The 16,642-nt window shown below is 34.2% G+C and overlaps 1 protein-coding gene across 2 annotated transcripts; it reads right to left on the bottom strand.

Annotated features, from left to right (window-relative positions):
* Positions 1–9,730: 9,730 nt before the first annotated feature.
* LOC134251399 (uncharacterized) lies at positions 9,731–13,852 on the bottom strand. 2 transcript variants are annotated; one of them, XM_062733805.1, is made up of 2 exons: positions 13,553–13,852; positions 9,731–10,720 (listed from the first exon to the last, which is right to left on the bottom strand). In XM_062733805.1, the coding sequence occupies exons 1-2, from the start codon at positions 13,601–13,603 to the stop codon at positions 10,112–10,114; spliced, it is 660 nt and encodes a 219-aa protein (XP_062589789.1). In that variant the 5' UTR covers positions 13,604–13,852; the 3' UTR covers positions 9,731–10,111. The 2 variants fall into 2 exon arrangements, with proteins under 2 accessions (XP_062589789.1, XP_062589799.1); XM_062733815.1 differs by lacking the exon at positions 13,553–13,852 and adding an exon at positions 11,782–12,262.
* Between the last annotated feature and the right edge of the window lie 2,790 nt (positions 13,853–16,642).

The following is a 16,642-nucleotide window of genomic DNA, read 5'->3' on the forward strand; positions in this document are numbered from 1 at the left end:
GCACGCGATTTCTCGATTTGGAATTGACTAAATTTTCAGATGTGTTGAAAGAATTTATTATATCCAATTGATCTTGATACGGACAATTTTTTTAAAATGACATTTTGTCCACGATTAAACTCACTTCCGGTAAAAGATATATGGACGATTTAGATCGTGATTTTACCATCCAGGACGCGACCTTGTCGTCCGTCAGTACTTCCTGTCGTAAGGAGAAGCGAATTAAAAAAATCGTATTTTGAACTTTTTGTTTTTCAATATTTTTATTTATTTTTGGAATATTAATAGAGACCCTTCTGTTGATGCTTACTATATAAGACTTTTGAATATTGGTTAATTGGTTCAAGATATTAATATTTGAAATCTGAAGGGCAAAAGGCTGCCCGGAGTTCGGTAGGGCCGAAGAAATGATACATGAAAAGTAAAAAAACTACATGGAATTTCACCGGATTAGTACGCTGCAATTCAGTGACAATCTTAAAACTTAACACCTGCTTCATAATTTGTTAAAACGTATTGAAGACAAAATGTGCAACATCGCAAGACCTTTCATTTGATGTAAAAAGCTATCACACCTAGGGCTGATCCCTTCAAAGGATAGGCACGAAAATTTACTCTAGGTGTTTTTCGCCAGATTATGAATAGTGGCCCGCCTTTTTATCTATAACTCTGTTGCAGGTGTACTGTATACATAATATATTTGTTATACATTACTGAGCAAAAGTATTCATCTTAACAAGTTTTTCACAAACTATATAAGTTGTTTGAAAATTGGCTTATCTGAATTCTAGATATTAATATTTGAAAAGACAGAAAGCGGGCCCCAGATGGCGTCTGTCTTTGTCAATTCATTCATTTCGCAATTGGGGTTTACGGAGGCAGCTGAGCGTTTGATTAAACTATTCTTGACCGTCGAATGCATGAAATGTAAAAAAAAACTACTTGGACTTTTCACGTAGTAGTACGTTGCAATTCAGTGTCGATTATTTAAAAAAAGGTTAAAAATGATTACCGTTTCACTACTTTTGTGTTACTTACCTATATAAGATATAGAATATGTGCAATGTGTAATATATTTCAAAGACTTTTAAGACGTCGAAAAAAAATCGAAAAGAAAAGGCGATAAGAACTTGTGGCGTTTGGCGCGAAATTATAAAGTGGCGCGCCTTTCGTGATTCTTAGACAGGTGTACTGTTGCAAAAGTATACACACAAGTACATTTAGAGCAGTACTCAAACGCATAATTTAAGCGTGTTGGGAATAAAAGAGGAAAAAAAGGCGATTTTCACAGATGGGTTCAATCCTCTTTTGCCTAAATTTTTTGAATCGATTTTACGAGATTTTTTTTCCTGAATCGGACGGAAGACCTCTCGTTGCTCGCAACGAGATCGTTTCTAGTTATTATTATTATTTTTTTTCTTACCGATTTTGTGCACGCGATTTCTCAGAAACGGCTGGACCGATTCTCACCAAATTTTCAGATCTGATAGATATTTATCTAAACCTTGTCGGAAATTTTTCGTAAGTACGTCGTCACTTCCGGTCGTGAGATATGGACGATTTACTGATTTTTAGAGGGTCAGCTTGTCCGGGCAATCACTAAAAAACAAATGAAGATATTGACTTGAGATTTTCAGTGAAGGTAGAGGAAGGATTGTGAATTGCTTTTTTGCATATAGAGCTTTCCAGCGTAAGAAGGCATCGAAGCTTGTCTGAGCTCGGTTTTTATCGAAAAATAGTCTCATAATTTTATGTACGCAAAAGATACTGGATGGATTTTTCTTTTGCAGGAACAATCTGTTGTTACCTGTTAATCCGAGAGATTTTTTGGAAATTCCATATGGTAACAAAAAATTGCAATTTAGTAAGACCTTTCATTTGATAATCAAGAACGGTAAAAGATATCCTTCAAATTCAGGGATTATAGAGTGGGCCATACGTGAACGTCGTCTCTCGTCTTTAACGGCATGCAAAGAAAAAAGTCGAATTTTTAAAACTTTTTTGTTTTTCAATATTTTCAAATGATATTAGTATGGTTGATAGAAACATTTATTATTAGGCTGAATATATAATTTGTTTGTAAATTGATGAATTCGAACTCGAGATATTAACATTCAAAAGTCTGAAGCGGGACCATAATGGCGGCGGTCTCTGTCAATTCCGACATTTCGCAATAGAGGTTTACAGAGGCAGCCGAGCGTTTGCTTGAACGAAAGTTACATAAGGAACAATGAAATGTGTAGGGATACTTGGATTGTCACGTCGTAGGTTCGTTGCAGTTCTATGTCAAACTACATTTATAATCAAAGGTATCTTTACAAGTCTTTTTGAATTGGTTTTGGTTGTTTCTCAAAGTAGAAATAGAAAAGAATTAATGTTCAAATTAAGTACAATATCTACCAATTTTTTTTTTTTTGCATCACGGAAACACATAGCTTAAATCATAGTTATAATAAATATTTTTAAAAACAATATTTATAGTAAGTACAAAACGTGTCCAATGTTTTCAAATGCACACTTGTGTCATATTTGAAGCTCGCCTGGGCTCGAAAAATAGACTCACAAGTATCTCGCAAAATTTGACACGTTTTCTTTGATATCTTTGTACCTGTAAATTTGGTTAACAGATATGTAATAAAAGTTGTTCAGAATAACAAGTTCTTTCATTTAATAAGAAGAAAATGGGTCTGACCCCTCAAATAAGGGGCCTAGAGGGACAATAACGTTTCAATTCATAACTCTTTAACTATCAAGATTCTGTTATATATTTCTAAAAGCAAAAATGTTTTTCTTAACAATCTACAACAAAACATTGAAAAAGTATGATCATACGTTACGTAAAAAAGGGCCATAAGGAGCCAAGATGCTGAAATCTTTGCTTCTTTTTATCTCGAAAGGGAGAAATATTTTGATAAGGAGTATTGAATAAGAGATCTTTAGAATCGTATTTTAAACAATATACAACAATTCAATTTTTGCAAAACGGCCCCATTAAGGACTTGAAGGGCTGGCCTCTATATATTTCTATCATGCATAGCTCAAAAACGAAAAGAAATTTCTGAATAGTTGTTGAACAAAAATCATTAAAGTTACAAGCCGTATCATTTGAAATGAAGAAAAAGGGGCTGACCCCTAAAATAAAGGGCCCAGAGGGGCCAAAAGAATTTCATCTATAACTCATTGATGATATAATCTAAATCAAAAGGATTTGATCAAAAGAGAGAAAGCATGATATCATTATGTTTTAACAAGGATCATATCAAAATCATATCTCATCTTATCGAAAATTCGGACGGAAGACCTACTCGTTGCTCGCAACGAGATCGTTTCTAGTTATTATTATTTTTCTTCCTGGGAAAATTTTGTCCGCGAGTGATCTTGTAAACTACACATCCGACTAAGGTAAAATGTTTTTAGGGTCAGTAGACATGTTATGTAGATTTGCCGAACAAAGGTCATTTTGCGCGCACGTGCTTGCAAGAGCGCGCACGTGCAACAGTGAAATGACCGATTTAATTGATATAGGCGTAACTTTTATAATTTTTGATGAAATGCTTTGAAACTCATAATGTAAGGATATATTAGTAATATAGACAAGATGACATGGTCAAAATAGCAAGATCTCACGCACATGCACGTGCGCTCCAATCTGATTGGCTATCACTAAAGTCTCAATATCTTTCTTGTTTTTTGACGAAATCCTTTGAAATTTTGAACATAGCCATGCATTAGGATATCATACAACATGATATATAGAAATTATCATGAAAACACGTGCATGCACGTGCGCTGCAATCTGATTGGCTGAAACTTGAAATGGCTATATCTCCTTTGTTTTTTGACGAAAAGCTTTGAAATTTAAAACAAAGTCATGCATTAGAATATCCTACAATATGATATAGAGAAATTTTCATAAAATCACGCGATTGCACGTGCGCTGCAATCTGATTGGCTGAAACTTTAAATGGCTATATCTCCTTTGTTTTTTGAAGAAATGGTTTGAAATTTAAAGCATAGTCATGCATTAGGATATCCTACAATATGGCAGAAAAAAAAAATTCATGAAATCACGCGATTGCACGTGTGCTGCAATCTGATTGGCTGAAACTTTAAATGGCTATATCTCCTTTGTTTTTTTACGAAATGGTTTGAAATTTAAAACATAGTCAATGCATTAGGATATCCTACAATATGGCATTGAAAAATTTTCATGAAATCACGCGATTGCACGTGTGCTGCAATCTGATCGGCTGAAACTTTAAATGGCTATAACTCCCTTGTTTTTCAACCAAACCGGATGGGATTTAGAACACAGATCGATGTAAGGGACTCCTACAAGAAGGTATGATCATCATGCACATGCACACAGTTTGTCTTTTTTAATGAAGCTGTGTCCTTAAGGTCAGACATGTTTTGTATATCTTCGTAATTATAAAATAAAAACATTTAAAATTATAATCACCGTGTGATTTCTAAACTGGTTTCTATCTGTCTTTAAAAAAATTAACATCGCTTAAATTTTTGATTTTGACAATTTAAGATATTTCCAAAAGGGTTATAGAGACAATTTTAACATCCTCCTTTGGTATCTTGCACAGAGAATCCATATATTAATTAGGAACGTTATGAAGATTGAAGGTAGAATTCACACAAATACATGTACTATACAATTTAAACCTACTGGGGCCACCTTTAAAAATTGTTTGGTCTCCTGACCGACTGACCGAAAATTGCTCGACTCAAAACTTTAAAAAAAATGTTAGTTTTTTTTTTACATTCGGTGACACATTTTTTTCTGTTTAATTCCTTTTATCTCTTTCACAAATATCTTGGAATTTCTGGGGAAAAAATTTCCCACCTACCTATCGACCTAATAATTTAATCTTGGGTCGGGAGAGGACAAGCAAACATTATTTTAAAGATGGCCTGGACATTGCTTGCATGTTGAATCCACGGAGGACTTGAACTCTCTCTGAGCAGTACTTAAAAAGTACTCAGTACTCATCATTGACATTGTCGTTAGTTTTAAGAGTTAACTCCTTTTTTTAATTGGCCTTGAATAAATTAACCCTATGTCGGATTATATGGTATTGTATGAATTTTTTTAAACTTTCCCTTCTCAAATAATAAAAAAAGATCGATTATAAAAAAGAACACGTCAAAGGCAAAAATTATAGCATTGGATGACGTCATGGTTCTGGCTATGTGATAACCTGCTATCAAATTGTACATAAAATATATTAGTTTTTCATGTTTATTGGATTATTAAATCTAATTAACCTATTTTTTTCGTGCGCGAACTTTGTGAACGAAAGAGATTGACCAAATAACAGGATCAATATACTATACTCTTAATCCTAAGAACAAACATAGAATTGTGCATGATCTCACCTCTACTGAAAAATATAGCCTTGGAGGTGATCAATAGAACCTTTGTCAAAATGAAACAAACAGGGTAATCCCTTAGTGAATTGAATCGGAATTACAGAGTTAGTCACATTACTAATACATGGCAAATTTTATATGTTCCTAAGGCTTTCAGAACATCAAAATATTAATTATTAGAAATAATATTCATTTTTCATCAGCTATAAAAGTCCCTCGTTGTGATAGAATACACGAAGTGTTGGAGAATAATCGTGACGCTCTTGTAGACAATATCACGCACAGATATGGGATTGGCTGAAACTCAGGTTACAATCGTTCTCGTCAAGAGAAATCTATGGGGGAAAATAATAATAACGGATATTTACCCACAGTTAGTGTAGGAAACCTCCCACAAACATGTTTGTCTAATAACAGCAAAATGTTGCATCATCTAAATCAATTAGATCTATTGACTGTAAACCATCGTAAAAGGATGGCAAGCGAAAGAAAACAAAAAATAAGTAAGAAAAAATGCAGTTTACTTAGAAACTAGGACGCTCCTACGTAAAATAGAACTGGTTGAAGAATGAAATCGGAAAATAATTACTAGGATAATTTAAAGTGAATTGATAGATCAACACATACATAACTTGGTCCAGCAAATGCTCTACCAAGCCCTTATATTGATTTCTTACCAAATTATTTACTTCTATGAAGGAGAAACTTAAAAAATAGTTTTCTAGAAGTAGTGTAAATAAGATGTGATGGGGATAAAACATTTATTGACTGGAGTTCGTGGGCAACGTGGGTTTTGTTGCACCCAAGAACCAAACTTTTTGCCTGAGGTCATTAGGCCGAAGACAGACAGTTTGGTTCGAGGGTCGACGTTTTTTAAAACGCATTTTGCCCGAGAATACACTCAATAAATGTGTTGTTATACTTTTTATTTTAATATGTTTTTGACATACATGTACCTGAACCGTCTTCTGGTGATGTATACCTCAAGTCCGTCACTGTTAAACACCAATGAATGCAAATGAGATTGAGCTCTGCCCATTGTATGACGTAAGCAGTCCAACATCTCTTTGAAAGGTCCAACATCGAACCCAGCGGTCAAACATTGATTTCTTTATGCCCGCTCAGTATAAAACATAAGAAATGTTATTCTTTATTTTCATATAGATTTGTATAGGAACAATTTTTTGAAATAATGACAAAAACTTTCAAAAAACTTAAAAATTATCCAAGTATAATATCAACACTTATAATTTTTCTAACATTTTATACAGCAATTCCTCGCGATAAATTAAATTTAATTAAGTGTAGCCTTTTTTATATCACATACAACTGCTTTTTCAACAAAAACGGAACTCAGATATTTCCATGTCTTGTTATTGGTCATTAACAAATTACTTCGTTAACCACTAATTGCATACACAAGTACACTGAAGTTGATATGAAAAGGATTCTTGAGGTCTGCATTGACAACAACGAGGTAGTCTTCGATGAACAACTTTTCCATCAATTGTTGGAGTTGTAATCGACACGTATTCGTTTGTTTGCTGACTGTTTTATTTTCCCTTGAAGTATAATTTATTAAAAGAAAAAAAACTTGTATATTAAAAGGAGAAAATACTTGCTGTGGCCTTCAATTCGACATTAATATATCCACGATGTTTTTTTTTTCCAATTAACATTGAAGTTACTTTCATGAATATGTGAACTCGGATTTATCCTATTGAACTTGAAATAAAGGACACCACAGAGTTTGCCACAACTGCGTTTTACTGAATAAAGGCGAAAGAGCTAACTAACAGCAAATTATATGATAACCGATGAACGAGATGACTTAGGTTTTCAATTGTCAACTTTACTTATTTGATGGTCTCCCTAATTCGCTACTCAAGAGCTAGTCTGAGAACAATCAGTTTCTAAAACGAAGCGTGCTACCAACTGATATGTTGATGTCTCGTTAAAAGTCAGCATTTCTTAAATTCTACGGTCTTTATGATGACCTTGTTAACAAATATGACGTATTATTGGTCGTTTTTTGGCTGACTTGTTTCATACTAAATTTTAACTCATTTCTTAAAACGAGATTTGACTATTCACATTGTATCATAGAACTGCCTTGGGTTCACGCCAACCGGTTATCAGGAGAAGCTCACTCCTCCTAGGCTCCTGATCCCACCTCTGTTATTTCCAGTGGGTTATTTTTATGCATTAATTCTTTGCATAAACTTGTATTGTTTATTGATTTTTTTTAGATTGATCACTGTTTTGGTCTTTACTTTTAGATAGAACTGGTAAAAATTAGCAGACTCTCACCTTTCAAACTTGCAAAACAGTACACTTGTTTCTAGAATGTTTCATTTAGAGAATCCTTACAAACAAAGATACATTGCGGGTTCCAGTAAATGTTCAAACAAGCTTCTTTCTTTACTCCTCACTAAGATGTTGACAGTAGTGAAGGAAAATCTTCAAGAGTACTGTGCAATAATATATTCAAGAAGTGGTGTAAATCAGATGATAAAAACTTACAACCTTTCAACTTTACACACAACCATTCTCCACGACACATTAAAGTCAAGGCTTTTTGAAAGCAAAGATAGCTGCTTTTTTAATTAAAATGGAACTCGTAAATTTACTTATCTGGTCATTGGTCATTTGCAAAATTATTTTGCTAAAACACATCCTGATTGCACAAACAAGTACTCTAAAATTGACATCAAAAAGATTTCTCAGTTTCTGATTATTAATAATGGTAATTTCCATTCCAACGTCGATAGGATATATCCTGGTAACATGGGTAAGCTTGAGATAAAAGATACCACAGAGTCTGACACATCTGTTTCATACTTGAATATTTTACTTGAAAAAGACGTTAATAATAATCTAACAACCAAGCTCTATATGATAAACGTGATGACTTTATCTTTTCTATCGTCAACAAACGCGGAAAATGATATAAGAATGGTAGACTAGGAAATCATGTATTTTTGATAAGTTTTTGTGCCTAATAAAAATTCGAAAAACTCGGAAGATGGGGGTTGGGGTTACACCCATTCGTTAGGTATCTGTGGGATCAGGTGCCATGGAAAAGTGAACGTCCCCTGTCGACCGGTCAAACTCGCCTTCCTTAAACGTGATAAACATGATGACTTTAACTTTTCTATCGTCAACTAGCCTTACTTATGCAGCAATATACCTTCATCACCTGCACATAGAGTTTATATATCTCAGTTGATTCGATATGCAAGAGAATGCTCTAGGTATGAACACTTTCTAGAACGAGGTAAATTTTTGACAAACAAGATGAAACAAGAAAATCAGCAGTCTCGTTCAAAGTGAGTTAATTGCTGACTGACGTTTTACATACTTATTATGCTTATTATTCCATTATTTATAGACTGAATTGACAATGTTTCCGTTATTTCTTGATCCTAACAAGGAGCACACTGCGGGTGTGAGCGGTCGGTAGGGATGCTTACTCCTCCAGGGCACCCGATCCCTCCTCTGATGTTTTAGAGGTCTATGTTTGCTCTGCTCCTATTTTGTATTGTTTTATTGCCTTTGATACTAGTATTGAATACTGTTCGTTATTTCCATATCCTCCTTTTCAATTGTGTACATGTAGTAGGTAATAGTTATCAGAATTTATCTTACTGATTATAAAAGTATCTTCAGAGAAAACATAAAATACTAGTATAACATCCATTTTTCTTCTTTTCAGAAACCAAAAAGTAATATTTCTTTTAAGTTTTCTCATAGAAAAAAAAATTGACAAATTTCATATATATTAAAGAAATACACATGTAAGTGGAATTGACACACTGTTTAAACTAAAGAAAAGTAAAAAGAATTCAAAATCTCTCCTGCATATTCAACCACAGCTTTTAATATTAATTATTTTTTTAACAAGAATGTGTTTCACTTTAATCATAATTTGAATGATGGATTAGAAAAGAACAAAAAACCAAATGTTTTTAAACATCAGTCATATCTTGTTAAACGCAGGCCTGCTAAATTCATCCGGTAAAATCATTATAGTCGCTATGGCCAAGGACCATAAATAGCATCTAATCAAATAAAAATCTTAACATTCATACAGCCTAATATAGGAACGATCGATATGATGAACATGAAATAAGTCTAGTTTATTCACTTATTTTTTTTTCCTTTGAATGATTTAACGTTGCACAAGATATGAATTTTTTTATATAGGTCACCATTCCTATGTCATGCTTTTGTGACAGTTAGCAGCATATTTATCTCTAGGATATATTAATAACCAGGAACTTTGAATTTAACTCAACAGATCAACACGGGTAATTCAGTAAAGTAAAACTGTAAAACAAGAAAGAAGGGTGGAACAAGATTTATTGTAAGAATATATAGTTTTGTAAAAAATCTTGCTTTAAAAAATAGTGCTCTGAAATCTTTGTTATGTATAATATATTAGTGCATCCCTGCCATTTATACTACCTTGGTCACAGATCAATCGAAGATTGTATAATGTTTTTTTTACTTTGAATCATAATAACATTATCTTCAATCAGATTGTAACAATTCACATATTGTACATGTCGGTCTATGCAAATGATGAAGAAAAGGAATATGCCCCTCCAGCATAGTTGGATTTGAGGGCCGTGCTATTGGAACCACTGGCAGCTATCCACCTGCGAAGAACTCGATTCCTTTCACAAAATGTTTTTCTGTTTTCATTTTTACCTAATGGATATCATCAACCATTAGAGTAGTTCGTAAGATCACGGAAGAATATCAGAGAGGCAATGATATTTCCATTTTTTAGTTTTCCTCCCATGGGAAGGCAACCACATTTCATGAAACCACCCAGCTTTGCAAGGATTTTCTGCATTCCTGTATTGTTACAAAAGGTGTCCACATACATTCCTTGATATCCAAGAATTTCAGAGAATTCCAAAACTTTTCTCATACAAAATTCGCCAATTCCCTTTTGGCGGTCATGAGGTCTGACGATAATATACGGATCCACAGCGTCAGGAGAACCGCGATAAAACTTGCTTGACGTCATTATGAATGATGCAAGCATTTCTTTTGTTGACCTGTCCATAACAACGAAACAAAATGATTCCCGTATTTCCTCACGAAAATCTTCTTCGTTTTCGAATTCATCCACACCAAATCCATGTCCATCTTCAGCGCACTGCTGAATAAGGTCATACGTTTGAGTCACGTGGTCATCTGACATCCAATCAATGATGATTTCTCGACTGTTTGGTAATTGTGACGTCAGGGGAAGATGGGGAAGCAATCGTTGATGGCGGTCCTCTCTAAGCATCATCCCGATATGTGAAATTTTGGCAGCAATCTGTAAAATAAAAATAAAGTACTACAATTTTTATTCAATGTAAAAAAATGTTTCTTCAAAATATTCCGACAGATGATATATTTTTATGACAACAATGAGTTGATAAAAAATTAAGAACTAGATTTTAAAAATTTACTGATTAGCTGTAACATGTTCACATAAGAACAAGAACATAAGAGTTGCCTTTAGCGCTGAAAATTATATTTTATGGTTAAAAAAATATCAAAAAGAAGATGGGGGATAAGTCGGACGAAGTGCCTATAGTGCGACAGATAAGAAGTGGAAAATTTAATCTCCATTATATCCAAATTTTATGTGTTATTTTATCTAATATTAAAGTATACTAATGTAAAATCTATACAATTTACAAAAATCTCACGAAGACTGAAAATATTTCACTGTGAAAAAGCAAACACACACTAAAAAGAACAAAAACGATCATTTTCTCAAACTTTAATAAAATTTTTCAATATGAGTGGGTCTTCGCTCCATTTTTTTGAAAGACACTCCTAAAAGTTTGCAATAAAATATACATATTTTAGTTTACAAGAACATGGAGCGAAAACCCACTATACCATAAAAGTACACTTTTATGACAAAACATTGGAATCTTTCCGAGAAATACTTCAAGTCCATTAAGTCAAAGGTCATATCACAAACATGATTTAAATGCCTAAAATCATCATGAGCCATGTAGGATTGTGGTTAGCGCGTTAGTCTCAAACCAGTATGATAATCATACGTCGGATTTTTATTGCTAGGGTTTAAATCCCAAGAGTATCATCTTATATTTTTATAAAAGAAATTTTTTTACGAGTTTTTCTCTCAGAAGAGGTTTCATAAATTTTAATACCTGGTAATGAGAAGTTAATTTAAATACTCAAATCACATACTGAAAATGATTTATTAATATCCGACGCTACAGGCATTCTGCCCGCCTTGTTCTTCCATCTTCTTTATCTTTGGAATTCATATTTTTACTTCAAAAACTAAATACACTTCTGGAACGTTGGGAAATAGCGTTCAAAACACACTGAAGAGAAAGTATTTGCAAAGCTTACCATAAAAAGTGAACATCCCCTGTGCACACAATGAATGGGAATAGAATATATGTGTATATATCGTTCAAAACATAAGATAAATAAGAAAGAAACGGAGTCATGAACCAGACCAATACCCAATAAACTATCCAATGTCCACGGCCAGTGACGTACCACTCAAAATTTGTTACTATATCGATCTTATATTGGCGAACAGGCAACTTGTCGTAAACAAGTTTACAATTAACACCTTTAAACAAATTAATAACACACCATCAGCTTTAGGCTTTATTATGATTCCACTTAAAGGCACGTACAATGCCCTCAAAAAAATATCAACCATTCAAATTGAGCTATTTATAAAAGGTGTCCTTGTGCCAAAGTGCGTTAAGCTTGTTAAGTGGCCATTATTTACAGAATTCAAGTACAAGTGTTTACTAAATATTGTAAACACAAACGGTGCAGGATCTATCTATGTCATCCTCATCTCAACTTTATGTCATAATGAAAACAGGGCCCCTGTAATCGTTAGTAATATAAGGTCATGTGAATTTCCGGTAAGCAAAGGCATTTTCAACGAAACCTTTAAGATATTTTAAGCCTGCTAACTTATTACTGTGAAGACGTAATACGGCCATATCTTTCAACAAATCTAGAGAATTTGTAATCTGACCCAACAGGCATTGAATTTGCATGTCATTTAAGTTACTGCACAAATGAACTTGATGAAAGATGTCTACATGTAATTTTAGAATAACTGCGTCAATGTTCTTTCTTAATATACAAAGGATTTAAATGAAAACTACTAATGTAATTTGTTATTGACGAATAAGAAAAAGTGCTTGAAATTAGCAGTTGCTTTGAAATAAGCAGTACTAGTTGCTTTAATATAATGTGTTTTCAACTATTGTAATAAACTGACACACATAAGTCTTTTTTACCATCATTACAAAGAATTACTTGGCAAGCTACAGAATTATTCTGAGCGTTGCAGCAGAACCTCGAAAAGTATGCTGTACAAGACGAACGAGAAAGACAGTCAAGTCTTAAACATGACAGATGGTCGTCTTAAAAGCCCATCAAGTGTATCACTAATCCAATATGAGACAGGTGATAACATAGTACTTCTGTCAGTACTATTGACTCAGTAGGGGAAGTCAACCGCCGGATAACGTATGGTGACTAATTAGGTTTTCTGACGTAGACGGAATGGTCGAGCATTTCAAAACTTGTGAAAATCTAGAGACCAATCTGTTCTCAAGTGCCTGCACTCTCTCTAAGGCTTCATGTGAAAATCATCAAGTAAAACGCACAAGTAGAGTTTATCAACTTGTTCAGATAAGACCAATAGGCAGCATTGGAAATATGATGAAATAAAAACAAGAATATGCCAAAAATGCTAGAAGAACTGTTTGCAAAACTTACAAAATCGAAATTTCTCGATCATATTATGGCAAGAATTTAAGTTCTAGACTAAGCATTTGAACATACACATGTTTCAAATGAAAACGATGTCAGGAAAGCATAAATTCAGGTACTATAAACCCGTGAACATTTGTTTGTTTACATTTCCAAAGATTGTTAATATTTCCAATGCAACAATCACACAGATTGATTCTAAGATTCATAAGATAAAGAACATATGCATGTAACTGTATGATAACTGAATATATTATGAACTTGATTTTTAAAAAACATAATGTAAAACGTATTTCAAAGTATATTTTATGCCTAAAAAATCAAGACTTTTGATTAGAGAGTAACTATCAGAAGTATAGACATTTTCCCTTACCTTGCAATTGGTAAAAGATCCAATCAGTGACGTACGATGACAACCCCGCATCTGAAATTAAATGGTTTGTCTTCTCTGTCCCTCTCCCACTGTTGAGGATGTAAACAAGAGCTAGGGGATCAAGGCCACTTATTCCTCTATTGATTCCCAACAGAATGACTAACCGCCCTGTTTACGATGCGCTCAGCGGGAGCTGCTGCTTCACTCAATACAAATCTGGTCGACCGCAGGAACTGGGTTAACGTGTTACTTTTGAGGCGGATCTAGAAGTCCGTGTCACGATTCTGAAATAAAGGAAGTCATCTTTATTATACAATATAGCACACTGCTTCTGATTGGTCATTGTTAAACAAACAGATGCTGGATTATCGATGGATACTGTTTTATACATGTGACTAAACATAAGTACAGGGCACATATTGATTGCATTATTTTTGTCTTCTTTATTTAAGTATAACGAGTAAATATGCCGGTAAATACGCAAGGGCGGATCCAGAGGGGGGGTCCAGGGGGTCCGGACCCCCCTTTTTCGCGGACCAAAAAATATATACACCCCCCCCCCCCCCAAAAAAAAAAAAAAAGAAAAAAAAAAAGAAATATAAATCAAGAAAAAAAGGATAGAAAAAAAAAGAAAAGAAATAGAAAGTTGACGAGATTTTACCGGAAACATCAGCGCTGTACATATACAGTTTTGTTTAGAATAACTCTGAAGCTGCTTCCAGTAAGGCATGAAGATTAAACTGTCCATAATTCATAATTTTCATATAAATATTATGGTAAGCTTTTACTTTTTTTATTAAGAGTTGTTTATATTGTACTAGGCTACTAGCCAAATGTTTGATTCTTAGGCTGAGTCACACACGACGATTTTGAAAAAGGTCGTTTCACGTGTAACACAAATACATGTGGAAGGCTGGTTGTTACAATGTATCATGAACATTGACTAATAGGCCTACAGTAATATATTGACGGTGTGACCGTTGTAGCGAGCGCAGCTATACATCATGTATAGTACAAACTTTATGCTCTGAGTTCAAACACAAAACGGGGGGAGGGGGGTCTTTTCTTTTTAATTCTCACGCCATGAATAGATATATAACATACAGATTGAGTACAAAATTTATAAGAAGCCCTGTGATCTGAACAAACTTTGTTTATCAAATATTCAGTTCATGAAAGGGTTAGGCAGTAGAACAAGCACTGCAGCTATTTCAGTTTTTTGCATATTTTTTTTATAAAACACATAGGGGCCTATTATACTATATTTATCACATAAACGTCACGTTTCAAAACTACACGTGGGGGGTGGTTATGTACGTGATTATCAATTTCATTATATAATTTTGATACAAATACCCCAAACTATGCTTAAACTCTCAAGTTTGTGAACGGCACGGTGTAGGGGAGGGGTCTACCATTGAGTTTTATCTTCAGAGAGAGTCAGCTATTACTATTCCTTTTAAAAGGGGGAGTCCAATTTTACTTTTTTTTTCTTTTTTTTTTTCTTTTTTTACAATTTGTAGGAAAAAAAACAGGTTGGGGTGGTTCCCTCCCCTCCCCCATGTAATGTACATGTATATTTTTAAAGTAAAATAAATTCTAGATAGGCCTTCATGTGCAGATACCCCTTCCCCCATTTTTTTGGTTATGTGTGCCTATGAAATAAAAAAATGTATTATCAAAATTGTATATCCTTGTAGCAAAGAGAGAATTATAACTGAATATGAATGTTAGTAATATGCCTCTGCTGGTGGACTTTTAAGTACCGAGGTATGTTGCGTAAGCCCAGTTTCATCTTCGTGCTTCCAGTGCTAGCATGAAAACGGATATATAAATTTTAATATGATAAATTTTAGAAATAAAGGACGCATCTTCCCTCAGGCATAGCTCTGGTCCTTGTTCGGATTTTGGCTCATGTTCGGCACTTTCGATCCATGCTCGTAGCTCTTTATCTTTTTTAAGATTTCCAATAGTTTTGGTCTGAGCATCACTGAAGAGACATTATTTGTCGAAATGCGCATCTGGTGCATCAAAGTTCATACCGTTCTTTTCTTATGATAAATATAGAGTTTTACGATATTTCTGTTAGATCTGTCACTCCAGTATAATTGACCAGAATAGTAAATGTCTCAAGTTGATAGAGCAATTCGCTATAGATATTTGGGACTCTAGGTCTGATGAGAACAGTGTGATATTGGGTTAATATCAAACAATTGTTTTGTATTATTAGTCTCCCTTTCTCGCTTTGCTGAGAAGAGGGAGGGTGCGATTTTACTCTCGGTCCATCTATCCACCTGTCTGTCCTTCCGATTGCGATTTTTCGGATTTTCGGGGGGTAGTGGTTAACTTTTTCAAAGGCACGTTACTTTCAATTCCAATTTTTTTCTCCACAGTTCTTCGATATCACTATGCTATGGTCAACAAGTGGGGGGGGGGGGGGGGGGGCAACAATACCGGCAATAAACATTTCCTATATTAAAGGTAATGTTAGGGAAAAAAGTGGGGGGCAGGTCTTGACGATTCAATTACTATATTACATTACTATATTATACAACTATTACTTCAAGAGAAATGTTTGCTCATTTGTTGAACATAAAAAAATGCCATACATAAAATGAGGTTTAACTTTATTCCAAAATAGCTGTGATTTTGTTCTTCATTAAAAAGTGTGGGGGCACAGACATACTCTTGCCACCCCAGATCTGAAAGTGGGGGGGGGGCAGTGTCCCTGCTGCCCCCTGTGACTACACCTATGCATTGGGAGCGGTAGATGTTGCAAACAGTACCTAATAGGTCAAAATGTTGGACCCCCCCTTTTACAAATTCCTGGATCCGCCTATGAATACGGCTATTTCATTAGTATTTTAATATTACGTATTATTCTATAATCATGGCACTCCTTTACATACAGGTTTTGAATAATAGTAGAGCGAGTGTATATGTTTTATGTTTACATCAATACATGTCGTATTTTATATTCGTATTCCATTTTATTTTCTTAGTCAAAAATAAATAATTTTAGTCCTACATATGCTGTGGGACCTTTAAGATTTTGTATACACAGTGTACATCTACTACCTGATTTCTCAA

The sequence above is a fragment of the Saccostrea cucullata genome, unplaced genomic scaffold, assembly GCF_032062105.1.
Source record: "Saccostrea cucullata isolate Sc308-1 unplaced genomic scaffold, CSIRO_AGI_Scuc_v1 ctg12634, whole genome shotgun sequence".
Lineage (NCBI taxonomy): Eukaryota > Metazoa > Mollusca > Bivalvia > Ostreida > Ostreidae > Saccostrea > Saccostrea cuccullata.